Genomic DNA, 27784 nt, shown 5'->3' on the forward strand with positions numbered 1-27784 from the left:
AACCTCTGGTAACCACTAAACTATTGTCTGTGTCTATGAGTTTTTGTTTCTCATTTGTTTGTCTTGTTCTTTTGTTGTTTTTGGTTCATATACCACATATCAGTGAAATCACATGGTTCTCTGCCTTTTCTGTCTGACTTATTTCGCTTAGCATTATATTCTCAAGATCCATCCATGTTGTTTCTTGTTTTTATCTTTGATTTCTCTGCTGAGATTTCCTATCTTTTCATTAATAGAGCGTACTTTCCTTGACCCCATGGGGTATGGTTGTAATGTGTGCTTGAATGTCCTACCTGATGATTCCAACGTCTGGATCACCTTTTCTCTTGGGAATGGGACACATTTTCCTGGTCCTTTATAAACTGAATGATTTGGGGTTATATCCTGGTCATTATGAATGTTATGTTTTAGGGACTCTGAGTTATATTATGTTTCTCCTGAATAACATTGATGGTTTATATTAATAGGCAATTGACCTGGTTAGACTCAAAGCCTTACCTTGAGCTCTGCCTTGTCTTCTGCAGGTTCAAGTCTTAGTTCAATTCTTTAAGCCTTTGCTGTACTGCTTTGTTCCGTGCGTGTTGGTTAGTGGTCACCTGAGACTTCACCCAGAGTCCATGCACAGAATCAGGGGTCCCCTTCTTCTACCCTTGCCTCTCTGGGGTTCTTCCAGTGACCATAGTTGCCTCTGCTTCTTTTCCTAGTTTCTCTAGCCAGAAAGGCAACAGGTTTTCTTTCCAAGTTTTAGCCACCCATACTTTCAGGGCAAAACCCAGGAAAAAGCCAATAAAAAATGCAGGAAATGCATCCTGTGCCAGTTGCTACTCCAAATGTTTTGACACTCTTCAAGAGTCTGACTGCTAGTTTTACTCTTCGGAGTTCTCAGCAATTAGTCATTGTCGCTGTATTTTGCCCAGAGTTTATAGCTGTTACCTGGGGAGGGGTGGGTGGAGAGGGCCCACACTGCTATATTGGGAGTGAATTTCTGCCTGCTTTTTTCTGCTAACACAATTTCTAGGGGATCTTTCCAAGTTAGTAATCTGGACAACTGGAACTTCCTCAGTCTTTTTAATAGTGCACAGTCGTCCACTATAACCAGACCCCTCCTGGTGGACATTTATGTTTCCAAACTTTTGCTTTTAGGGACAGTGCTGCATCAAATGTCCTTGTCCCTTACACACTGCTCTGAGGTCTTGGTGGAGAAATGTCTTGGGCCCTCAGACAAGGTTTTTCTTGGAATCCTGAAAAACATTCATTTGCTTGGGAGTGGCATGATATCTGCTTCCTTCTGTGGTCGCCTGAAGGCCTGGGCCATGTTTCTGGGCACATGCAGTGGCAGGAAGGTGTCGGAGAGGAGAGACTATAGGGAGTGATGAGTATTTCACAAGCTGTGGAGACTGCCCCGGAGCCCTCAGCTGAGCAGTCAGGTGCAGCCCCAGCCAAACTGGGTGTTTTGTTTAATCTTCCATTTCTAATTTGGTTATTTATCAACAAAGAATGAAAGTTATCTTTGGACAAAAATATAGCACATTAATCTAACAAAACAGGTATAGGAATTACATGGCATTTACCTCGAGAAATGAACACGCCTGCACACAAATGTTCCTTTCGTTATTACAGCCCCACATGCCTTCCACAGGTTGCTGGACGGTGGTTCCCCCAAGCCGTGGAATAGCACTCAGCAGCCATTAGGAGTGAACCACTGGTGCCTATGACCACCCGGTCAAGTCTCCAGAGAATTCTGCTGAATGCAAAGCTCTAATCCCCAAAGGTCCCGCACTGTATAATTCCTTTTCTACAACATTCTTGAAATGAGGAAATGACAGGAATGGAGCACAGATTGATGACAGCCAGGGGCCAAATGGAGGGTTAGCGTGGGAGGGAAGTGGGTGCGTTTATAATAGGGCAGCACAAGAACAGAAAGGTGCTGTAGCACAACTGTCGCTCTGTAGTGTCAGCGTCACAATCTTTGTGAGCTTGTCCTGCAGTGTTGAGAGTGTTCCCGGAGGAGGACGCTGGGTGACAATGCCCAGGACCTCTCTGTTTTCTTTCTCTACTTGGTTCCCACACCTGCACGTCACTGTGCAGTTAGCTCATAATAGACACTTAAAAAATATATTATTTCTTTTTCAATAATGGATCTACTGCACTTTTTAAACAGCTGCTGTCATTGTCCTGGAATTCCTCTTTGTAGCCCATGGGCCCATATGCCTGGCTGGAGGGAATTTGTGTTTATCTATTTCTTTTGTGTAAGAACTATTAATTTTTCTTTTTTGGAGAAATTAAAAGAGAAAGTAGGTAAAAGCTAGAAGGAGGTAAAGTGTTCTTCTTTCTGTGAAAAAGTTCTTTAAAACGATTTTGTGTTTTACATTAAAATGAGACGTCCTTTTCTGGGAGTTTTCTTCTTGACTCTGATGGGGGCCCGGGGGTCAGCATGGGTCAGCAAGCTGTGGTGGGCTCTCTAAGCTGTGTGACAGGCTGTGAAAGGCCTTCACTTTCTGGTATTTAACAGCCCCAAATCCACCTTAGAAATGCCCTAAAATGCTTTTGTTATTGACTGCATTTGAGGGTGTCACCTATTTTTTCCCTTCAGTCCCATGCACGTTTCCTTTCTTCTCTTCAGCCTCTTCCTCCCCCACCCCCACTCTGAATTAATCAAGTTCTCACGAAAGCGGTCTTTGCCACTGGAAGTCCCTGAATGTCCCAGGTTGGGCATTCTGTGCTGTAGGTGCACCCACCCCCACGTAACGCTGGGTCCCTTTAAATGGAAGGTCAGCCTACTAGGATAGAGTGTGTGCTTTATTCATGTTATCAAATACCCACGCACTCAGATCGAGAGAAGCAAGGAAACCAAAACGCACAATTCTTTCGTTTGTAACCTAAGACCTAATAAAATTCATTCACAGACAAGCGGTACGATCCAGCGTTTCCTGAAGCCAGTGGTGGGCAGCCCTGACAGTGCAGCTCTGGGAGCTGCCACCCAGGTCCTGCTGCAGGCTCCCTGTGCTGCCACCCAGGGGACAGACCTCGGCCATGTAGTGACACTGACAAAGACGACAGCGGCTTCCTGAAGCCCTTACCATTGCGGGGCCTGTGAGCGCCCCCTTGTCTCCTGGGTGTGTGTGTACTGTCCTCTCTCTGCAGAGGGGGCACTGAGGTTGAGAGCAAGGGGTCCCTCCACCTTCCAGCACCCCGGGGCTCTGGTCCCTGGAAAACACCTCACAGATGGGGTCCAAGGGGCTGTCGCTGTGGGGACAGCAACTCAAGACTCACAGATGTTTTCAATTTGGGAAAATTGGGGGACACAGCAAGTGCTTGTGAAGCCCTCCCCATGCCTCCCCAGCAGTGCTGTAACTTTTAGTCCACAAAGGCAGTGTGCCTGGCTCAGGTTCTTGGGGACAGCGGGAGGGGCCGCAGCATTAGTGGTCTGACTTCTTGTCATTTGGGGCTTAGAGGCTTAGAAACAACGTGCTCTCTGAGGCTGGTTGAACAACCACCGCCTGTGGTTCAATGTCAGTTCAATGTTAATTTCCGTTGATTTGGCCACTTGTCTTCCACATCAGGTCTGTGAAAGTCTCTGATCTGAATTATCAGATTTCTGACAAATCTGGAAAGAGCCTACGTAGTATACATAGCCCCTCCTTTTCCTAAACTTAGGTGTGGCTTTCTCTTTATTTTCTTTAGTTTTTTTTTTTTTTTTTTAATTTTATGGGACAAGGAAGAATGGTGAAGTAAACTCCATAATGAAATAAACATCATGAAATAAACTCAATAATGAAAACAGGGTGCTGGTTTTCTTCCTCCTGCCTTTCCTGCTATCTTCTCCACCTTCTGATGGGAATGACAGAGGGCCGGAGGTGGTCTGTGAGGCTGGCCCTGCACTGTCCTGGCTCGGCCACAGCAAGCAGATGCAGACAGCTCTCCCTGCCGCATGGGTGATCACTGGGCCTGCCAGGGGGCCTGAACTCACAGTGGTTACGATCCCTGACATTGAGTGGAGGACTCTGAAAAGGTGTTATGAAAATGGTTTTACTGTGAGCTGTACCATCATCGCCACCATCGTCATCATAGCACCAAATAAGATTTCATGTGTGCTGAGTGTGCTGCTAAGTTCTTTCCATACGTGGTCTCAGCCAGTGCATCCTGCACTTGACCCCTGGAGGACTGGCTGAAATACCCCCCGACTCGGTAGCTTTGGGTCAGATCCCTCGAGACACTGACACGGCTGGGCTTCATCTCTGAGCTCTGAGTTAATCTGCCTGAAACAACCCATGAGCTACATAACATTACCCCCAGTTTACAATGCGGAGACAGCAAGAAAAGTTAGGGGACCTGATCACAAAGCTCATTGCTACTGACCATGGCATCTGTCAGCTCAGCGCGGTTCCTTTATCAGAGGAAGTAGGAAGAGGAAGTAGCAAGTGCCCGGGAAAGCCCTAGACTGGCACCTCTGGCTAGTGGGTTGTAGCATGTGCGATGGGGCTTTGAGAGTCGGGCACAGAGGACCAGGAAGACCTCTGTGGGGCGATGCCTGGGGGAGGACCGGCCCTGGAGGTGCGGGGGGGAGACAGGGGCATGCGTGTTATCAGGAAACAGAGGTGCCAGAAGGAGGGCCTAGTGGTCACTTTCTCCAGCCCCCACCCTTGGCGCCAGCACACCTGGCTCTGTTTATGTGGGATTCTGTCCATGTTGTACCCCTTCTTCTCCCCTTCATATTTCCCATATTGCCCATAAAACGGGAAGGAATAGTAAAAAGAGGAAATTGCAGGAAGAAAATAAACAAGCTTTTCTTTTTGAGTTTATTTTTAGTTATTTATACTATAAATCTTTGAACCCCTGAAATTAACAAAAGAAATGAACAAAAAAGGTCTATATAAGTATAGGAAAGGGACTGAAGACTCAGGAATAACATGTAGGCTTTTTCCACATTTGTCACAAACTCATTGATTCGGATCTGAAGCTCTGAAACCCTGAGGAGAGGCTGGCAGCACGGAAAGCTATAAAGCCAGGGTGCCGACTGGTGGCCCCCTGGCCAACTTCCACTGGCGTGTTTTCTTTGGCTCACACAGCATTTGAAAAATATTCAAATCAGTTTAAAATGTGGGAGTTTTCATTAAAAAAACACACAAAAAAAAACCCACCGCCAGTTTGCAGCTTTTCTTGAGGGACGGGGAGCGCTAGTGTCAGGGCTGTGGCTGGTGGGGTTTGGCCCTGTGAAAGGTGCCCCTGCCAGCACGCCTGGTCTAGAAAGTTCTGGACTTGCACTCAGATGGGTCACCAGCTGGGTGACTTTGAGGCCGGCACTCCCTGGGCCCCTCCCCCCGCCTGTGCCCCTGGCAGCCTGTGTGCGTGAGAGCACCTCATAAACATGAAGCACGGCGACCCTCAGAAATGGACTCGCAGTAATGAGGCGCTGCTGGGCACGAGGGGAGAGACGCTTGCGGACAGTCCCTGGGCACGTACGGGAAGTTCCCTGCAGCCTTCTGCGGCAGTGTCAATCATTTCTTTCCTTTAAAAATGTGTTTTCTAAAATGATTATGATTATTTTACGAGATCCATGCAGTGTATGAGGTGCTCTATAGGGCGTATCCGGCCCCAGCTGGCGCACTTCTGGGTGTTTTATGGCAAATGATTCTCAGATTACCCTCTAATGTAGGAAGGCCTGCCTGTTGTCTGAGCTCCCTGGGTCATATAGAAAACCCTTGGACTTGATACAAAACAGCTGCCTCAGTCAGCTGTTCCAAAAAAGGAGTAGGAGAAAGGTTTTTGTAGCTGATGGAGATTTTGAAAAATGTTAAGTTACTCTTTCCTTGCCATTAAAGTGTGATTTAATTTTGTTAATAATTGTGTAAATCTAAAAAGAAGTGTTCCAAATGAGTTTGTTAAGTGCTCTTGGCAATGCTTGCAGTGGGTCCTGGGGCATGTCCTCTGGGGAGGGGGGGGTGCAGCTCAGAACTCCCTCTGACCTCCAGGTCCCTGGGCCTCAGCCCAGCTGGGCTGGGGTCAGGGGCCAACTCTCAGCCCCCTCCTCCATCTCCTCTGGGTCCCTGCTGAGACCAGCAACAAAAGGTCAATTGTCTGAGGCCCCCTTTGTCTCAGGGGCTCTGTGGGCCTCTCTGAATGCCAGTGTCTGTGCACGTTGGGTGTGAATGCGTATGTGTGTGTATGTGTGCAGGTGTGTGCATTCGAGTATTGTGTACATATGTGCATGGTTGTGTGCACACACGGACACATGCCTATCAGTATGTGCACACATATGAATGCATGTGTACATGCGCATGCACACAGTGTGCATGTGTGCATGCATATGTGTGAGTGTGCATGCACACATGAGTGCACATGCTTGCATGCATGTGTGTATGCACACGGGTGTGCACATATACATGCATGCATGCATGCATACGTGAGTGTGGGTGTGCATGCACACGAGTGTGTCCCTGTCTGTGTGCATATGTGTGGGCTGGGTGTAAACATGGGCACACGTGCACGTGTGGGAGTTGCTTAAAGCATTTCTGCATTGCTGACGCTCCTTAGTGGACCCTGACTGGCTGATGGAGGTTCCTGAGGCTGAGGGAGAAGTGCCTCCTTCCCGTCTCTCAGGAGATGACATAGTTGCCTTTATCTGGTATGTGCTGTGGCACACACACCTCGGAATGTTCTACGTCCTCTGCCTCCTCCAGGGTGAGATAAATGCAGCAGTGAGGAGAGGCGCAGGAGGTTCCTTCCATAGCTCGCCGGCCTCTTTGCCTGTCCCAGCCTGCATTTCATGGTGAGGCTCACGGGACTGTCCCACACTGTTCCAGCCTTAGTGCTGCCGAATTGTACCCAGTGTATTCTGTGTGGGGTTTTGTGGGGCTTCAGTCATGTTTATAGAATGACTGTGAGTGCTCTGTTCCCATCCACCACGTATGCTGGTTCCCACGTGGCTCCGGGGCGTTGGTGTGGGTTCCGGTCATCTTGTCCCCTGGTGTGGCTTTACCAGGCCTATGCACGCAGAGGTCTGCCTGCACGTGCTGTAGTCAGCCTGCATGAGTCCAAGATTCACACTTCCTTCCTTAACACAGGTGTCCTTTTAAGAATGACAGTAAAACATATTTGATTCAGAAGCCAGGAAAAGACTAATAAAAATGCTGAATTGAAATTCACCTCTGTGAAGGGTTTATCTCCGAGCCCCATAGAAACCAGCACAGCTGCCATTTAACAGCCTGTTTTGCCTTTTCCTGATTCCCGTCCCTTCCATGCTCACATCCTCCCTGCTCCAGCAAGGGCTTATCTTTCAACTGTGAAAACGCCACCAATTAAACAACTTATCAAAATATCCATTCGGTGAAATTATCTTAGAATCAGCCTAACTGTAAGCCAGAACTTTTTAATCCCAGGACATGTAAAGTTACCTAGTGTGTGAGATCTGCAAATTGCTCATCCTAACCCTTTGGTTACAGTTTCCGTTTTCATTTCATTCCCCAAATAATTTCCTCCTTGTTCTTTAAATTCTTGATTATCCCGAGGCTCCTTCCTCTGCTGTTTGCTTAAGTCGCAGAGAAAATATCCTCCTGGCTTAGCTGAGCCAGATAACCGCATGAATTCAGGCGAGTGTGACACGTCACCTTGATGCCACATACCTCAGGCCTCACTTTGACATGCGTGTTTTGTAAAGCTGAGCCAGTCCTCTGAGACTGCGATGGCTTGTCGCTGGCTCTGTCCTGGGGTGTATGCATGGCTGACAGCAGCCAGGTTCTCCTGGAGCCCAGCTGTTCACACAGTAGCGGGGGAGGCAGTCTTTGTCGGACTGGCCAAGGTGCTGGGCTTTCTTATCTCAGCGGTGAAGTTTTCTCTCCTAACTCTCTCTTCCCCACCCTTTTACCTTGCATTGCCTGGGGACCCTCCTGCTATCTCACAGCACCCAGCATAGCACCACAGAAGTCCCTCCATCCCCGCCTCCAGGGTGACATCAAGGGAACCAGCGACACGCGTTTAGGATGTTAAGGTGAAACTTATCATAGGTCAACTTCTCACTGGAAGTATTACCGATGATGCTTAGGCTTTAACCTCCGTGAGTTCCTTAAACAACTGGGTTATGAGACTTACATAGTCGTGGCCGTGGCTGACAGTGTTTTTTACATGGTGAAATACTTTCAAAGTTCCAAAAGCAAACTTAAAAATTACATTTCAGAATGTGACAACATTTCCATGAATGAGGTATTGCCTATATAGAGGGGTAGTTATTATTTATAGTTTTTCCTATCAGGCAGCTTGCACACAATGCACACACAAAGATATGAACACAAGTATAGAAACTTGCTTAATCTTTACGTTCATCCTATGGAAAAATAATTATTTTGCCCACTTTATGAGCACGGAGGCTCTGAGTTTAAATGACTTGCTGACACCCATGCCGTTAGCTGTTGAAGTGGCTGGCCTAAGTCTTCTGTGATCAACTACAGACCCTGCGTAAGCGAGCTGGGGTCCAGGCATAGGACTGGACCGCTGGTTATGCCTGAGAGGTCTCCCGTGGAATAAGGGGAAGTCACGGGGTCACCCAGGCCCCAGCGGCCATGCACACTTTCTCTTGCTGTCACACGTGGATCACAGGCTTGATGCCTTGCTGTTCTCAGAGCGGTGGCCTGCTGGCCTCGAGCTTACGGGGTCATTGTGACTGACTGCCCCCCCCCAGGGATGCTCTGGCCCAGGTGGTCAGTCCCCCGGGGCTGGGGGTTGAAGGAGTGTGGTGCTGTCCTAATGCAAATCCCACAAGCAGCACACACACCCTTTCGCGCTTTCTCTGAGTCCAGAAACCCTGTTTTGCTCACAGAGACAGAGGGTAGAGTGATGGTCACTAACGACTAGGGCTTGAGGGGAGGGAGGCTGCTGGTCAGAGGTACAAAGTGCCAGCTGTAAGATGAGTGAGTTCCGGGACACAGTGTCCAGCACGGTGACTACGGCTGACAATGCTGCACTAGAAACTTGGAAGCTGCTGAGAGCAGATCTTAAGTGTTCTCACCAAGAAAAGAAAACGAGGCAACTCTGAGGTGATGGAGGTGTTAACACGGTAACGTGAGGTCATGGTTTCACAATATATGCGTGTATCAGGTCACCAGCTAGTGCACTTTAAATATATACAGTTATTTGTCAATTACACCTCAATGGAAAACTTTTAAAACTTTTAGAAAAGGAAAAGCAGGGGGGAAGAGCCCTGTTTTGGAAGTCATCCCCGAGGAGAGACACCTTCTGTTTAATCCGTAGGCCTCTTTAAGACCCTTTCAGAATGTGACGACCCTCTGGGAACTCAGCTGAAACGAAACATCTATCATTAAAATGTGTTTTTTATGAGACGTTAGCAGAAGCGCGTCTAGGAAACGTTTGAAAACACTGACCATATTAAGTTAATTTTCTGGTGAATCAGCATATTCTTGATAGCATTTAACATGTATTTTTCTGTTTTAATTGCAGCTTGGGTTGACGATAGCCATTCGTTACAGCCACAGGTAAGGCTTCCATCTTTTTAACGCCGTGCACACCCCCGTTTATAGTATCGTTTGCTCTCGTCTACAGGTTTGTGAGCTTCCCCTTGGGACTGCTCTCCCCATGATTTTAGTATCACAGCAGTTAGAGGAAACTGTTCTAGTTGATTGGTGAGAGTTCATCGCTGTTTGCAGGAATAAGGTTTTTACGTACAAGTCGGGGAAGGTAGCACATTGCTTTCAGAACAGAAAACATAACATTCAGAGCAGGGACACAGAAGTGGGTAATGTACTCTGTGCAAGAGTGAGAACTGAAGTCAGTCAGGGGTGTCCTGCGTGAGTGGCGAGAGGTAGGGGCAGCCCAGCCCCTCCCCCTGCAGCCTCCCCTTGTCGTGGGTACTTCTGAGAGCAGGGAAGGCCCTGTGTTTGTCTTGCTTCATGATTTCTGCCTTTGCCTCAGTTGCTTCATGTGCATAAAGAATGTTTGTTTCTTGAACTGGTATCAACCTTTCCCCTTTGCACGCATCAAAATGTATTAAGATGGTTACGGAGCGAGTGCCCACTGTGTGACACGCATAGTGCCAGTACTGTGGCACTGGCTCCCGAGAAAAGGAAAGAAAAGCTTTATTGAGAAGTCAGCGGGCAAGGAGACAGGAGGCGGGGCTCATGTCTGCCTCCCCATCCAGGGTTCTGGACAGATGTGAGGGGTTTCAGCATCGGATCTTCCTTCCTTCTGAACTGGTTCTGGTGCTCAGGTTCTGGCCATGTCCCTGTCCTCTGGTTCTGTGTGGGGCTGGGAGGGGGACAGTTAAAGATTCACAAGTGTGACTTGTGAGTGGTGTATCCCAGGTTTAAACTTTGGTTTGAGTTCTTGTTGGAAACAGAATGGGGCCAGTTTGAGCTGGTTCTTGGTTACAAGATGTTGAATTAATTAAAGATCCAGCCCCAGTAGAGGGGCCGTAAGCCACGTGGCTCCTGTCCTTACACCAGCTGTGCTCACAGCCGCCCCAGAGTGCTACCATCCATCACAGGCCTCAACTCACCCTCCCTGACGATAGCTTGGGACATTAGCCAGCCCTCCACAAACAAGCCCTGGCTGCCTGATTTCACAATAAGCTTGCCTTCTAACAATGCTTGTGCCCAGTTGTGCACAAGGCTTGCATTTTAGTGTGAAGTGGGCGGTAAAGTGGGCGGTCCCCAAACCTGGGATGGCGGTCGTGAGCTGTGTAGGTTAGAGCAGGAGAGGGCAGGGGTGGAGTGAAACCCTGGGGATGAATGAAGAAAAGGGTTCGTGTTGGAGTCATAAGTGTGCCCGATGGCTGCACACACCAGTCCCTTATGAGCACAGCCAGACCGCTGCCGCCGATGACCTGCACAGCTGCCCTGCACTGATGAAGCCTGGGGTGGATCATGGCCCCTGGACGTGACTGCCTGCTGGACCCTGGGTGTGTCGCATGTGCACATGTGTGTGTGAGAGAGACAGGCAGCGCAGCAATGTCCCCGCCCTCCAGCCAGGCCACTCCTCTGCTGTGTTTCCAGGGATGTTTGCTCCAGGCTGTCTTGTCCCCTGTCCTGGCTCTGGGGTGTAAAGTTCAGAGCAGGGAGTCATGGGTATTTCATAAATGTAGCAAAAAGAGAGCAAAAATCTAAGGAAGTTGCACAGGAAAGTAATGAGATTGAGGAGGAGGCAAGTGAGGGCGTCTCCTGAGACTCCCCTGTAAGCTCCACGCTCCTTCACCCTCTGCCTTGGGGCCTGGGGACCCCGAGCGAGTGCTGGCCCCACGAAGCCAGCATGCACAGAAGCCGGTGTGTGTCCCCTGCTCTGAGTCGGACGGCCTTCGGCGCAGTGGCAGCGATTAGGAAGAGGTTGCTGTAACTCAGGGGTGATGTGCAGGCTTCCTGTTGGCTTGGCCGGGGCTCTAACAAAGTGTCTGTGTCCAATTTACACACCTGATTTACACGACCCAAGGGGGGAGTGTGGCAAGGACCATTTGACCTGTCCGCATCTGGCATCTTAAAGTAACAAAGGCATCATGAGGTGTGTTTCCCAAAAATGACTTCTGGCATATGAGGAATTCTTACTTAAAGTGCTAGGAAGCGCAGCAGCTTCTGTAAATAGCAGGGCGGGGTGGGGGACGCAGTCTGAACTGATGATGCTCACGCACGTGTCACAGAGCCGTTCGCAGTCAAGGCCCGCACCACGTGCCCTCTGCCCGGCCCGTGTCCTCTCTGCGGTCCGCGGGTGCAGTGGGCATCTGCCTTCCCTGTCAGACGCCTGCAGGTTACTGTGCTGCCGGGTGCTTGCTCTTGTGGTCCCGCTGCCATCTGGCCCTGTCACCTCCATCTGTCCTCATGGACGAGGAGGAAGGTGAAGGCTGTGGGTTTCTGGTTGTGCTCCCTTTCGAAACCCTACCAGCTTATTTAGATGAATGGAAACCTCCATCCTTTCTTTGACTACTTCTTTTTTGGTAAAAAGTACCTAATATAAAACTTACGATTTTAACCCTTCAAAAAGGTAAAAAAGTGTATATTTCAGTAGTATTAAGTGCGCTTGCGGCTCGGTGTTCTGGAGGATTGGTTCCAGGACCCCCACGGACACCCAAATCTGCGGTGCTCGAGTCTCTTCTATAAAATGGTGTGGAACAGGTACTTGCACACAGGTGACAGCAGGGCGTGCCTGCCTGTCACCTCACGTGCATGGACCCCGCTTAGGACTTGGCATGTTGCAAGTTCAAGCTTTGCTTTTGGGAAGTTTCGGGGATTTTTTTTTTTTTTTAATCTTTTGATCTGCGGTTGGTTGACTCCTTGGATGCAAGACCCTTGGGTACGAGGACTGGTGACCGTATGTTCACACTGCTGAGCAGCCCTCACCACCGTCTCCCTCCAGAACCTTTCACCTTCCCAAACTGAAACTGTCCCCACTGGACACTAAGTGCCCGTTCTCCCTGTCCTAGCTCCTGGAAACCCCCATTCTGCTATATAAGGTATGATGTGAATACCTCATACAGGTGGAGTCACAGCGCTTGTCCTTTTGTGACTGTCTTCTGTCACTGAGCGTGATGTCCTCCAGGTCCATCCACGCTGTAGCAGGTGTCAGACTGCCCTTCCCTTTTTAAGGCTGAATAATATTCCACTGTATGTCTACGTCACATTTTGTTACCCAGTCAGCTGTTGAAGGGCACCTGGGCTGTGTCCACCTTCTGGCTGCTGTGAGTAACCCTGCTGTGAACCTGTGTGTCTCCCTGAGAGCCAGCTTTCAGTTCTTTGGGGTACCTACCCACCAGTGGGATTGCTGGGGCAGAAGGTAGTTCTGTGTTTAGGTTTTTGAGGAACCGCCATGCTGTTTTACTGTCAGTCACTTTGTAAATGGCTGCAGCCTGTGTCTGTACCACTCTGGGTCATTCCAAAGGCTCACGGCTGTTACCGAGAAATGGTTTCCATGTCCCTCGTCATGCTGATCCACAACCCACGCAATGGAATTGGGTCCTCTTGCTGTGGGTGGGGATACCTGTGGAAGCAAGGTTGGACTTTAGGTTCTGATCACCAGGGCTGTTTCCAAAAGGCTAACGGGGGGACTAGAGCCAAGAGAGATGGTGGAGAAGACCCAGCAGACTCCCGTGGTCGGCGGGGGCGGGATGAAGGGGTGGGAGGAGGCAACCGTGGTTCCAGGATAACAATACTGGGGGGGGGGGGTTCACTTATGAAGAGGATCAGACTGAGGGAACTTAAAGGACAGGCGTGTGGAGTGGAGGAGAGGAAGTCACTAACACCCTGTAAGTCTGGCGATCAGGCTGTGCACACACGTGGGGCGGTGCTGCCGGGAGCGAGAGGGTGGCCCTTGTGTGGCGAGAAGGCTCAAGGCCTGAGAAGGGAGGTCTGGTTTCATTGCTGTGACCGTGCACTGATGCCTCAGCTGGCAAATCCCTTGTTATGTTGACATATTCAGGGTAAGAACACCCCGGCCCATAACACATGCACACCCAACCTTTCCCCCTCTTGCCCCCGGTCGTGGGGTCAGCCTCTCCCTCCTGCTGGGCCTGTTGCTCAGGCCTATCCGTGGGCTATGGAAGTGTGTGTGTGTGTGTGTGTGTGAGACATCGTGTGGGGTAGGGGTCAGGGGTTGGGAAGTGGTGAATGACGTCATCCTATTCCAACTGTACAGACATTCTGAACGAGGAAGAGCATCAGCCATGACTGACCGGACGTGTAACAACAGGTCCTGCACACATTTCGTTTATTATCATGGCGTTTTCATTTATTTTTGTAAAGTCAAGTCATTTTCACAGAGTGGAAAATTGTCTCTTGCTGTTCATTCCCCACTGTTTGGCTTGAGGTTTTCGGGTGGAATCCACACGGTGGTGACAGCTGGGTAACCCCCAGAAGTGCCCTTTGCAGATAACAGCTCTCGGGGCCCCACCGCCCACACAGCGGGGAAATTGTTCCCCACTGTGTGGGTGTTTTGTTTTTTCTTTTTCTGCAAGATTGAGAGCTTAGATGATCTTCCTGCCTGTCACAGTGCAGCAACCCGAAGAACCCTGCTGCCCTTGGTGGGGACCCTGGCAGGGAACAACGGGGCCCAGATGTGATCGTGTCACCTTAGCATGCTTCTCTGACACAAATGAGAGGCCACAGAAAACAACGGTGCGGGGTTTTTCACGTGGCACATAAGCCCACATTTCTAAGAAAAGCTCATGAAAGCAGGGTGTGAGACAGCAGACTAGTCCCCAACAGAATTATTTTGCTGTGATTGTATCATTTTGTTGGTTGTCTTTCTTTAATAAATGAGAATGGAAGCAGAGTTTCCATTTGGCTCTAGTTCCCTGGCTTGATTTTTCCACGAGCCTAGAGGTGTTTCCTTCCCATAGCTGCCTTCTTTCTGTTGGTTCTCAGTGGCCCTGAGGAAGGCCAAATGCAGAATCTCGTTCAGGCCCAGGCCCTGGCCCTGACATTGGAGTTCCAGGTATCAACCCCCTAAGAGTCCCCGGGGTCCTCCGTGCGCTGGCGAGCGGAAGGGAGAAATGGGCAGCCTGCATGTGGTCAGAAGTGGGCAGGCTCCTGTGCGTGGTTTGGCCGTGTCTGAGCTGCACTGTGGTGGGAAAGCGTGTCTGCCCAAGTGTGGCCCCTGGATGAATGGGCACGCACAGGCTGCCTCCGCTGTTGGGTCTGAAGGGGCCCGTGGGCTGCGCAGGAAGCAGAGGGCCGTGTGCTTCTGTGCTCTGATTTAGACCAGAAGTGGCGTTTGAGCTTCAGAGATGAATCAGAATGCTTGTTGAACGGACAGGAGGCATCAATGCACAAATGAAATTGCCATCTTGAAATCGCAAGGGAGGACACGACAAGAAACAGGCCATCGGGTCCGTTGGACTTTGATTTGGAGTGTTGGCAAACACCTCGCCATGGCCATTTGGGGCTGGTTTGATCTTGTGGAGACAGCTGGGGGAGACTGTGTTCTCCACATTTTTGAAAAATAAACAAAGATGCCTTTCTGCCCTTTTTCCCTCTTCCAGGGAATAGTTGTTTCTGTCACTGGGTTCTCTGCTGACTGTTCTGTCTGTCTCTTTTACAGACTTCACAGTGAGGCCCCAACGAGATTTAGACTCGGGGTTGCCAAGAGTTTTATTCAACCCTGATGGTATAGTCTTAAAAGCAAAGCCATCTTTCGGGAGGTTGAATTTTTCAGATGACCTTGACACAGAACATTGCCCCCAGAGAGCAGAATGTGAATATTCGCGGGTGTCTGAGTTCTGTGCTCTTACCTACGACCTCCTGAGGGCCCGCTGTGGTGAGCGTGGCCTGGTGCGGGGGCTGTGCTGGGCAACTGGTAGGTGCTTCCAGGGTCCAGGGAGTAAGGAGAAGATACATATGTCTTCCTGGGCCTCTCCCACCCCCTTTTCACCCCATGTCTGGTATCACGTCGGTGGCCTTGACCTCTAGGGATCTTTTGGTCCAGGCTCTTGGCCATTTTCCCTGTCAGACCTGCCCATCACGTCAGTTGCCACCTCCATGGAGCCGTCTTCTGCCTGCCGCCAAGGGGGTTTTTCTCAAACACAGATCTGATCCTGCCTCTCCCCCACAGAAACTTCCATGGGCTCCCATGCCCAGGCAACAGAATTCTGACCCTTAAAATGGGATTCCAGACCTCACCCCCAACCCCTGCCTCCCACTTAGCAGCTTCCTGCCTCCCCCACCCTTTGGTCTTGCTATTTCCTTTCAGGAATTAACTTCCTTCTTCTCTTCTGCAGTAGTGAACTCCTACTCACCCTCCAACGGCCCCTAGGTGTCACCTCCTTTTCAAATGTTTGTCAAGGAACCATGCTCCTTTCTGTTGTTAGGTCTCAGGGCTACTTTGCAGGCCAGACCCTAACTCCATGTCTTTTCCTTTCTGTCTCAGGCAGCAGGTTGGAGAGGCAGACTGCATTCTTGCCCCCACGTCTCCCCACGCCCTCCACATCAGAACATGTGGACGCCACAACCCAGCCCTCAGAGCCAAAGCCATCTGGCAAAGCCGTTCTGTGTGAGTGGGTCTGGGAGAACTGGTTAGTCTTTCTTTTATAATGTCTCTAAAAAATGACCACTTCTTTACTTCCAAAAGGAGAAGCCACCCAATTTCTAGAAATTCAACACAGCCCAAATTAAAATGTAGAAATATGAATGTAAATTTTTATGTATGACAAACTTATTCAAAAAATGACAAGCTAATTCAAAAATTTATATGTAAAGGCCAAAGCAATTTTGAAAATGATCAGGTTGGAAGACTTACACTACCAGACTTTGAGACTTGTTGTAAAGCTACAGAATTCCACACAGTGTGGTAGTGGTGAAAAGACAGACGTGTCGGACAGTGGAACAGAATAGAGTCCAGACCCATACATAAATGACCAGTTGATTTTTAACAAAAATGCCATGGTAGTTCAATGGAAAAGGATAATATTTTCAATAAATGGTACTGAAATAATTGGGTATCCATTGAGAAAAAAACAAAAACAACAACACCCCAAAACAACCCAAGCTCTCAATCCATACTTTGTAATATGTACAACAATGAACAAAAATGGATCATGGGCTAAAGTAGAAGGTAAAACTGAAAACTTGATAGAAGAAAACAGCAGAAAAATCTTTGTAACCTTGGGCCAGGCAAAAATTGCTTTGGATACAAAAAAGCATAAACTATGAACAAAAAGGTTGGTAAAATGGATTTTTATCAAAATTAAAAACATCTGCTCTTAAAAAAAAACACTGTTGAGAAACTAAATGACAAGCCACAAACCAGGAGAAAAGAATTTCAAAACACAGATCTGATAACGGACTCATATCCAGAATATGTGTCAAACTCGTATAACGCGTTAACAAAAAAGCAATTTAATGGAAGGGCAACAAAGTCTTGGACCAGTATTTTACTGAAGAAGAGCAACAGACAACAGGTTAAATATATGAAGAGATGTTCAATCATTAGTCATTAAGGAAACGAGATACCACTATACATATATCAGAGTGGCTTAAAGAAAACCACACACTAAAAAAAAAAATCAAAAAAAAAAAATCCCCAAACAACAACAGCAAAACACAGGACTCCAAACCCTGACAATGTGAAGTTGCTGGGAGGATATGGAGTAAATCCAGGTCCTGTACGTTGCTGGGGGGAGGCCAAACGAAGCAGCCACTCTGGATAACTCCCTGGTGGTTTCTTACAGGATGAAACAGCACCTTACGGTGTGACCTGGTGACTCCATTGCCAGGGAGTTGTGACACTGAGACATGGAAACGTTCGTCCACACAGAGACGTGTGTGCCAATGACCATAGAGGCTCTATTCATAGTAGCCCCAAACTGAAAAGGGGGAGCCCAGATGTCCTTTCCGCAGAAGTGAAATACTGCTCAGCAGTAGAAGGGTGTTAGGCCAAGTGAGCTAAGCCAGACTTGAAATGTACACACCGTGTGAGTCCATGTATATGATGTTCCGGAAAAGGGAAGCTGTGGGGAAGAAAACAGATCAGCGGTTGCCTGGGTGGGGGTGGGGAGTTGACTAGAAAGTATCATGAGGGATTTTTTTGACGGGTGATGGACATATTCCAAATCTAGACTGTGGGGTTATGTGGCTGTAGAGTGGTCCCTTCTTATCCACGTTTCGCTTTCCATGGTTCCAGTTATCTGTGGTCAACTGTGGTTTGAAAATATTAAATGGAAGATTCCAGAAATAAATAATTCATACGTCTTAAGTTGTGTGCCATTTGAGGAGTGTGATGAAATCTCATGCTGTCCCGCTCCGTCCCACCCAGGACGTGACTCATCCCTTTGTCCAGAGTCCCCTGGTTGTAGACACTCCCCGCTGCTAGTCACTTAGGCGATGCCTCTTGTTAGATCCACTGTCCTGGTATCATGGCCTTGGCTCAAGGCACCTTATTTTTCTTAACAATGGCCCCAAAGCGCAGGAGCAGTGACGCTGGCCATTCAGGGATGCCAGAGAGAAGCCGTGAGGTGCTTCCTTTCAGTGTGGCAAGGCAGAAGTTCTCAACTTAAGGAAAGTAAAACATTATATGCTGAGGTTGCTGAGATCTACGATGAGAACGAATCTTCCATCTGTGAAACTGAAGAAGAAAAAAGAAATTTGTTCTAGTTCTGCTGTCGCCCCTCAAACTGCAAAGGTTCGGGCCACAGGACGTGTGAAGTACTAGTTAGGATGGAAAAGGCATTCAGTTTGTGGGTGGGAGACATGACCAGAAACGTGTTCTGAGTGACGGCAACATGTTTCCCAGAAAGCATGGAGCCTCTAGAAAGACTTCAGCAATGGGCCCCAAACAGTGACCACATTCCCATAACTTTATTACAGTAGATTGTTACAGTTCTATTTATCAGTAGTTACTGTTGTCAATCTCTTACTGTGCCTGATTTATAAATGAAACTATCCTAGGTATGTATGTGTAGGAAAAAACAGTATATACAGAGTTTGGTACTGTCTGTGGTCTCAGGCGTCCACTGGGGGGTCTTGAAACGTGTTCCCCATGGATAAGGGGGGGCTGCTGTATGTGTTTGTCAAAACTCTTAGGACTGTGCCACCTATAAAGGCTGAACCTTAATTGAATTTCACTGCAGTGAACTGGAATTAAAGAGAGCTAAGGTAGGGGGAGCCTGTTCTCCTGCCGCATGCTGAGCCCACCGTGTCTGAGGCTGCGCTGCGAGGCTTGCGCCCGCGTGCTTCTGGATAAAGTCTCAGGGAAGTCACATGTGGAATTCTGTTGTGTTCGGCATGGCCAGCATGGGCCATGGATTTCCTACTTTTGCTTACTTTGGCATTTCCAGTGGAGACCAGTTGCTGGGTGTGTTAACTGCATGCACTTTACTCTTGGGTCTGTCGAAGGCTTTCTGTGTGAACCAGCGCACAGGTGCAAGCAGGCATTTCATCAGCTGTGGACTTTGCAGCTAGAAAGGTGCTCAAGTGCAACTGGGCTTGACTTGGTTTTCTTCACCAAAGGCTGCTGCCGGGGCAGGGGGCCCTTGAGGGGCTGCCAGGGCCGGTTCTGCGTCTGTGGCCCACTGAGCCTGCAGGGGCTGGGATGCATGTGGGCTTGCCGTGGTCCCCTCCATGGAGTGCAGGTCCTGGGCACAGTTGCCTGAGGTCATGTTCCAGGAGGCCCTGCTGATCTCATCCATCTGGAAAACTCACTGGATGGCTTGTCCCTGCCCGGAGACCCAGGGAGTGGGTGCAGCTGTTTGCAGATGTCACCAGTGATAAGGTAGTGAGAAGGCAGCTCCGTGCTCACCCCTGGCTGCCGAGGGGAATGTGGCAGGTGTCACCTAACTTTCACTCGGTTGATTGATGCTGAGTGGTGGGCAGCAGCAGGGCACCAGGCACCCAGCGAACGGGCCACTGGGGCTAAGGGCAGATGGAGAAGTGAGCCTGGACGAAGACCACTAGCAACTTCCTCACTGTGCTAAGGAGCTGTCATTCTGCCAGGACCGGGCCAGCTCATGGGCCGCTGTGCAGGCCCGGGTTTATGACAGAGCAGCAGGACGAGGGGAGTGCCGGGCACTTAACATATGGCCCTGACCCGGGCCATACTGCCCAGCCCAGTGGATCATGGCACAGTGAGCACTCACGTGGGTGTCCCCATTTGATGGGAGAAGAGTTTACCAAGGCCCTGCTGGTGGGTGCGGAGCCACAGGCTCCCTGGCAGGCTGCCTGGGGGCGGCAGGGCTGCATCACAGGCTCATCCTCTGCTGCTTTCCCTGCAAGCGTGGCCCACAGTTCGAGACTCCCTCCTTCTGAAAATGTCTCAGGGTACAGTTCAGTTGGGAAGACATAGTCTTAACCACAGAAAAGTCTAGATTTACTTCCTTCCAGTTGCCAAGGTGCCTCGCTGACAGGCAGGTTTTGCTGTATGAGTGACACTTTGGCCTCTTGTCGCTCACACCACCTGCCCCCAGGAACACCCTACAGACTCTGAATTTCTCCGAGGAATGGGCCTGTAGGGCACCAGGGGGTCCTGAAGGGGTGGCACATATGCCTCGCTGTGGCCCAGTGCAAAGGGAATTGTGCCTCCTGCTTTTTCTTTTTCCTGAGGCATCTTATATAACACTTAGAGTTAGCTTCCTGCGGAGGCTGGGAGAGCCAAGTGCCCTGTAGACAAGTAAATGTGTCACTTTACCATCCCAGATCTTTCATAAGGTGGATGTGGCTGCTTGTCACAGGGGCCCCTGCTGCTGTACGACAGTGTCCGCCTCCTTAGCGTCCATGGTGGGTGCAGACAGTGTGGGGGTGCTCAGAGGCACAACGGAGCCGCGTGTCACTTGTGTGGGCACCTCCTCTCAGCATGCATTGCTCCTCATCCGTAGTCCTATAGTGTCGGCCTCTTACAGGGGGCGCGTCTCGTGGTTATTTATTTACCCCCCCCTAGATAAGCGGTTCTAGCCTGACGGGTGAGCTTTGCCTTCCAGGAACATTTCGTGAGACTTGTGGTGGCCCCGACTCAGAGGAGGCATCCTGGGGTGACTTCATGTGGCTGGCAGCCACGGTCCAGCCCCAGCCCTGGGACGGGGGGCTTGTGTGGGGTCACCGGAAGTGGCTATAGCCTGTGGGAGAACAATTACGTGATATTTGCGCTGGAAGGCAGGCAATGCCGATGGACAATTTCTCTTTAAAATAGATTTATTTAAGTAAAAATGGAGTAGATTTATGGAAGAGTGTTGAGAGACTTCAGGAGGTGTGGTGATGTGGCAGAAAGCATTGAGGGACGTCCACATGGCAGAGGAACGTGTGGCTCAAACCCAGGGGCGGCGGCCTTCCTTGGGTGACCAGGAAGAAGCAGGATTCTCTGAATTTTATTTCCTTCCTTGAGAAAAGAAGGGAGACAGTGGCCCCTGTTGATGTGGGGTCAAGGCTTCAGAGGCCACTGCTCCCCTCAGCCTACCCCCTCTCCTAGGATCTGTTACGTCCGATGGCTGCTGGAGTTGGAGCAAGGGAAGAAGTTACCAACCTGTGTTCCAAGAAACCTTCCCCGCGATGAGGGGCTGACTGATGCCAAGGGCCTGCTTCGTTTGAAAGGAAGCCTTTAAGCATCTTCTTTTTAATCACATGTCTCTGTGATGAAAGTAAGTAGGAAGAAAGAAACGTTAGGTGTAGGAGACAAAACTGCTCATAAAGAGGGAACTTCTGTTGTTTCTTCTTTCATACTTCTTACTTTCCTTCTGGTATACCTGAAAGCAAGGGTAGAAGAAAAAACAGGGATTCTGCCAGTTGCCAGCAGTTACCCCTGACCTTAAAACCCGTCTTGATGTGGATGAAACGGCTGGGAGCTTTGCTTCCCCCATTTAACTGTCTCAGTCCCTACGATGGGCATCGCCAGTTCTGTCTTATACATAAGGGCACTAATGTGCAGAGAGGCTGAGGAATTTGTCCCAGGCCACACAGCCACTTCCAGCCACTTCCAAAAGAACATGCCATTTCCAGTCCACAGGGAGCCCCCAGTAACCTGGGCATAGCTGTGACTATGAGAGACCATTTAGGCAACAAATGAAAGAGCAGCTTGTGGAGATACAGGGGACAAACTGACTGGCTGCCAAAGAAATGAAATATACAAGGTGTGTTGCAAAATGAAAAGCAGAGGGCCCTGTGTGCTAAGGGGACAGGGGCCAATCTCAGTCCTTGCATGGAATTATAATATTGGCTTTCCTAAGACCCAAATGATGGCGCTAAGCCTGCCTGATAATCCTCTCTGTACATCAGGGGCTCCTCCTTTCTCTTCTCTTCATCTGTTCTTTCCCTTGTTCACTGAGCAGTTACTTTGTATCAGGTAAGATGCCTTTAGCTATGAGTAACAGGAACCCCACCCCGCCAAATGTTCTAAATAGTGAGTGGGTTGTTTTCTCACTTAATGATTCCTGGAGTGAGAACATTTTAGAGTGGTTGTTTGAGGAGCTCACTGACATCCCCTAGGACCATGGGTGCTTGACTTTCCCTCTCTGTAACCCTCAGCATATTGGTTTTGTCTTTGGCTGACTCCCTCATGGTCACAAAATGGCTGCTGAGGTTCTTGCTGTCACATGCAGGTACAAGCAGATCTGTCAGAAGAGGAGGACCCAGCTCTTCCTGCATGTCACTTGGTAGCAGCATGGAAACTTTTTTCCCAGAAACTTTTCAAGAAACTTTCCCTTGTCTCTCGTTGGCCAGGTCTACGAGCTGTCTGCTAGTGAGGAGAACTGGGGTGATGGCGACTGGCTGAGGGAAGCGCGGTGGGCTCCGTGGAGGAGGGTGGGTTACATGAACAAAACTGGGATCCTTTCACTACGGAGCGAGGGGAGAAGAGTTGGACCAACAACTGGAAATGTGGCCACACATTTTTAAGAATGTATTTATTATGGGAAATGTCAAACACAAGGGGGAAGCGCATAGTAGATTTCCAATTACTCAGCTCCCAGTTTCTAGAGTTATCAAGTTTTGACAGTTGTAGTTCATCTCTGTCCTGCCCTTCAGCTCCTACTCAAGTATTTTGAAATGAATTCCAGATGCTTCATGTCTCATAAATGGGCTCTGTACATATACCGAGTACCTTCTAGAGGCCCGGTCGCAGGTCCAAAGAGAAAAGCTCTGGGACAAGAAATCAGTGAAGGCTGACACGGTATTAACTACCTTTTGCTGAAGAGAACAGAGTAAATTCCCTGAAACAAAGGAAAATGCGGTATCCAGGGAGCAGGGTTCCTGCCAAGCTTTTGTTTGGCTGCACCTGCAGCCCTTGGGTGTGAGGGGCGTTCAAGGCGGACAAGGAAGGTGAGTGGAAGTTGAGCATCTCGTTTGTCATTTCCACTCCCAGGCGGATGAGGTGAGCGCTTTCTAAGAGTGGGTTTTGGTTGGGTGACACCTGTTTCTGCATGTTAATAGATTGCTGGGCTGAGATAGAGCCGCTGATGTCACCTGCAGGTGTGTGAGCCTGTGGTGGCGGTCTGCTGTGTGGCATTTGTTTCACAAGGCGTTGCTAGCCACATCTGTCCTCTGCTGTGAGAGCACAGCCCCAGCAGGCTGAGGACAGAGATGTTTTCAACCAGAGCAGAATGTCAGATGTTGCAGGTTGACTCCAGGCTGGGCTGTAAACACATGTACTTTCCCTGTGGCCTGAGTTTATTTGAATTAGTTGTGGAACAAAATAGAAATGTTATTTCTTTAAAATAGCATGGTGGCAGTGAGAGCGTGTTTCCACACACCCTTTCTGCATCCCTTGAGCCCACCAGTTTTAGTGCAGGTTGAAGGGAACCGTCTCCTTCTGTGTGTACGAAATAGGAAGCCTGTCTTCAGATTTTCCTGCAGTTTTTAAACACTGCTCCTTTGACGAGAGTTTTTCATGCCTCAGGAGGGGCAGCACCTTTGTGTGTGACATGAAAAGAAACTCACCATTTCTCTAAATGCTAGTCCCCATTTTGACACGACAACTAAAGGTCACCTCACGGCGCTGAATCAGTTAGAGCTTCGTGTTCAGGATATACTCGACCTGAACTGATTTTATCTGCCTGGGCTTTGTAAGATGTTAGTGTTGGCACAGTGGGTTTAAAAACAGAAGTCTTTTGCATAACTATATTTGAAAAAATCTGAAAAAAAAAGACAGACAGAGTGAGAGAAAGAGAATGGAGTAATGGCATGAAATGGTGCCATTTGCCTCAATGTGTGTGTGGTGCGGGTGGCTTCTGCAGCAGTTACGCTGCTCTGAGTGGAGCTTTCTAGAACGTGCAAGTTGTGGTTGGATGCCCTTTGCGTTGTGTTGTGTGCTGTGCACTTCGGTGCTACGTGAGACTCTGCCGACCCCAACACATTTAACTTGACAAGCACAGCTGGGCCGCTGGCGTGCAGTCCAGGCCATGAAAGAAAACACAGACAATCTATTCATCAGAACGCTGTGACAGGGGGACACTGGGGCAGCTCCGGCAGGAGTGCACCTGCAGGAAGCAGGAGGAATAAGATCAACCGGGCCCAGGGAGAAGGCGGAGGAGACACAGCTGCTGTTGACCTCTGATGCCTCCCATGGCCAGGGGCTTGGCCAAAGGTGAAAGTGGATCGCATTTCCAACCCGTGGAATCTGATTTCCGGGAGCTCTGCAGTCAGGAGGAGCAGATGGCCGCACCAGGGGCCTGGCACCCAGTGGCAACCAAGGCAGGAAAAGGCCAGCTTGCATCTGAAGGAGGCACCCGGTTCCTGACCTGTGGGACCACCCCCTCCATCTCCCCAAAGAGGGAGGAGAGGAGGCAGCTTCTGGAACCCTTGGGAAGCCTTTTTTTGACCACAGGTCCAGTCACCCCAGCCTGGTTCACACCCCTGCCTGGCCCCAGTCCACCTGCCTCTTCCTGCTTGCATCTGCGATTTGCAGCTGGTTTCACACCCTGCCCTTCTCCCCGGACAGCAAGCTTCCCATTTGTGTGTGCAAGTGAGCTTGTCACCTCAACAGCCCTTTGCATTCCTGTGTAACGGCTTGGGGAAGGCCCCTCGCCACCCCAGCTGCAGTAAGAGGCTGAGTGCCTGTCACTCAAGCTTTCCGGAGTGGCCACAGGGAGCCAGGCCTGGGCTGGGGTGTGGCTTGCTGGCCCAGCATGTACTTCACTCAATTATGGAGTTGGCGCAGGAGACAGAAAGCTGGGGCACCTGAGCTCCTTCCTCTTGGCCAGAAGCTCCACATAGGTCTGCACTGTAGAGACCACGAGCTTTGGAGACGGACAGACGGACTTGGGCTTGAGGCCAGCTCCTCCACTCCATAGCTGGGTGTTTGTGTAAGTCCAGCCCTCACAGAGAGCCCGGCAAAGAGCCCCCAGGAAGTGGTAGTGGGCTGCATCTTGGGGACCAGACGGGGGCTGCTTATTAAATGCCCCCCCAACCGTTCCCATGGGCTGCACTGTTCTCCCAGGTGGGACTGATGCTGGAAGTTACTGTCACTCTGTTGAACCAAAGTCGCCTGCAAATTCTGCAAGGGCTTCAAGGAGTGGCAAGGTGCCTTTCTTTTTTTTAAATGGTTTTGTCTCAGTATTGCGTTCTATAAAATGTTTCATAGCTCCCAAACCAAACCAGGTGCCAGCCTCATTTCAGAAACCTTTTGTTTTCTTCTGTGTTGCTATAAAGCTCAATGAATTTCTACAGCACATTAAAACACCAAAAACAGCAAAAACAAAACATAAAACTGTCATCTAGGACTGAGGTCCTTGACACATATGGTTGAGTGACTAAAAAAAAAGCAGCAGGCAAACCCCAAGCCACTGAAAAGCCTGTGGCTTCTCCCTTAGGGACAACATTTGAAGGTGTGCTGTGGTGAGCTGCCTCTGGAGAGACCAGAAGGTTATGTTCCTGGCTGCTGCCCGTTGGTCCCTCCCCACACCCCTCCGCATACGTCCTGCTCCTTGACCTGGAACGAGGAACTCAGAAGCTAACCCTCGCTGTTACTAAATTGTAAACTTTAAATTCAAATCCACACAGGGTAGGTGGTGGGAATTTGAAAACAGGGTGAAATCCTGCTCTTACAAAGAGGGAACAAAAGCGCCCTGTCTTTTGGTGGTCACTAATCCGGTGTTTGCCCCTTATTGTCACTACGTCATGTCTGAAAAACTTGGAATTATTTCCAATTAGTGGGTTTAAGTGGCTCTTGCTCTCTGAGCCGTTGACCCCCAGGTTTGTTTGGCAGGATTTTCTCCCCGGTCTTCACCTGGCCGCACATTGTTTTGCTGTCGGGTCTGAACCGCTCCGGGATCCTGCAGGACGGTCCTCACCGTGCAGCTCGGGGGCTGTTGTGAAGTTTGCGATGACAGATGGCAGAGGCATGAAAGGCACTTCTCTGGGCTTTGTGACAAGGCATTTGGTGTTTAGAATCCCTTTTTCTCTCTCGTTCTGGAGGCACGGCTGTGGTTGCTGCCAGAGCTGTGACATGGCCCGATTAGGACAGTGAGGCCCTCGCATGTCGCACCCATCGGCTCGCAGACTCCACTCCTCCCGTCCTCCCGGCCAAGCCTCGGCCAACCCGAGGGCTGCAGCCAAGTGCTCTGGTGGGAGAGCTCCTCGGCAGTCTGGCTCCCAGACACTGGGGTTCCACTGGACAGGAACTCGCCTGATCGCTGGAGCTGAGGGAACCAGAGTTATGAAGAAGGAGGGCAGAGGGGGCCTCTGGCTCTGCTTATGAACGGGCATTTGTAATGAGCTGCTTCTCGGGTGCCGGCTGGACCTAGAGGTCGGTGCTGAGGCTGTTTCCATGTGGAAAAGCCCAGAGGTACAGACAGAAGGAAAAACAGAGTTTTAAAACTGGTGCAAGCTCCAAAGCGCTGTGTATGGCCCTCGGTGTCCCCCCTGGACATGTGTTCCTTGTCGCTTCTTTCTAGCGCCCCAATGGGGACACAAAGCTCCTCACGTCGAGTTAAACCAGGAAGCAGTCACCCGTTGTACAGAGGCTGTGGCTGTCCACTGGCCAGGCCGAAGGGCAAGTAGGTCTCTGCTGCCCGTATTTACACATTAGTAGAAATTGTGGATTTCTGGCTTCTTTGGAAGACTGTGCAGCCCAGCAGCACCTGGCCCTGTCCCATGTGGCAGCCACCAGCTGGAGCCCTGGGGCGCTGCCACCTTTGACAGGCTCACACTCCCTGGGTGTTTTTCCTTCTTGTACCAGCCAACTATACTCCCTTCCCTGACTAACCCCCGTAGGCATTTGGGTTTGCAAATCTCTTATTTGTTCTAAACCCCTCAGATAATCTGAAATGTAAATATGGAACAAGGACCCCTAGAATCCATCCTAATAAAATAATCCAAGACGCAGGAAACAGGTCATGTTACAAAGATTATTCTCTGTTATTCATAATATACAAATTGGAAGCAATGTAATAGGAGGAGCAGGCTGACTTCATTACAATAATGGAATATTATGTGGCTATGAGCGTGGTGCTCAGGCAGAGTTTTGATAACACAGAAAGATGCTCATGATACCAAGTTGAGTTAAAAAAAAAAGTGTGACATTAGTTGTGCTTGCAGCACACGCCAGTTATCTCCCCAAATGTAAAAGCAGTTGTCAACGTGCGTAAAGTAAGACTGGAAGCAAATTTGTCAAAACAGTAAGAGTGGTTTGACAATGGAAGTATCCATGATAATTTCCTCTTTATTTCATTCTAGGCTTTCCACGTTTTCTACAATTTTCTACAATGAAAGTGCAGAGCTTTTATATTCAGAAAAAACCCCCACAAAAACCATTAATAAACAAGGCAGAAACAGAAGCCGAGGAGATGAGGGGATTTTCCCCAGGTCACCCAGCTGGTTGGGGACAGGATAGGAACACAACCCAAATTTCCCAATCCTGAGAGGGACTCGACCCACTCCTGAGGGTCAGGCTGCCCACAGCTGTGCACCCGGCATTTCGGGACGGCCCCCTCTCTCACCGGGGATCTGAGCGTTCTCTGGGGTACACTCATCTGTGCAGGGCACATTTAACTTTAGGTCATTGTTTTGCCTTCAGCGGTGAGTGGTCTGTGAGAGCCAGACAGCTGTGGCCTTGAGCAGAGGTCAGGGCTCATTTAGGTGTTACTCCGCTCAGCTAGGTTCACTGCTCCTGTGACCTGTGGTGTGTTTCCTTGGGGTGCACTTAGGCTGGACTGTCTCCCATTTCTGTTATTTCTTCCTCTTGCTCTACTTCTTCTGCATTAGGGAGAAGGCCAGACCCCTTCAGTGGGAGGGAGGTGACACGGTGCTTAGAAGAGCCCCCGAGTGCTTCTCCGACTCCATCACCATGGTAGCTGTTTCGGGAAGATCCGAGTCCTCTCCTAACCCCTGTGACCACCTGCTCTGGGGAAATTGCTCACATCTGTTCTTTCTTTCTCAGAGCATCT

At 49.7% G+C, this 27784-nt stretch overlaps 1 protein-coding gene across 1 annotated transcript in view; it reads left to right on the plus strand.

Moving 5' to 3' along the window:
- Positions 1–27784, plus strand: part of ACOXL (acyl-CoA oxidase like) — a 183541-nt gene that overhangs the window by 73724 nt on the left and 82033 nt on the right. Inside the window, exon 10 of the mRNA XM_088796342.1 lies at positions 9451–9485. Within this exon, the coding sequence (XP_088652468.1) occupies positions 9451–9485 (35 nt within the window). The remainder of the gene's footprint in view (positions 1–9450; positions 9486–27784) is intronic.

This window comes from Rhinolophus sinicus, chromosome 2 (genome assembly GCF_057876585.1).
Source record: "Rhinolophus sinicus isolate RSI-liver-muscle chromosome 2, RSI-T2T, whole genome shotgun sequence".
NCBI classification, from domain to species: Eukaryota; Metazoa; Chordata; class Mammalia; order Chiroptera; family Rhinolophidae; genus Rhinolophus; species Rhinolophus sinicus.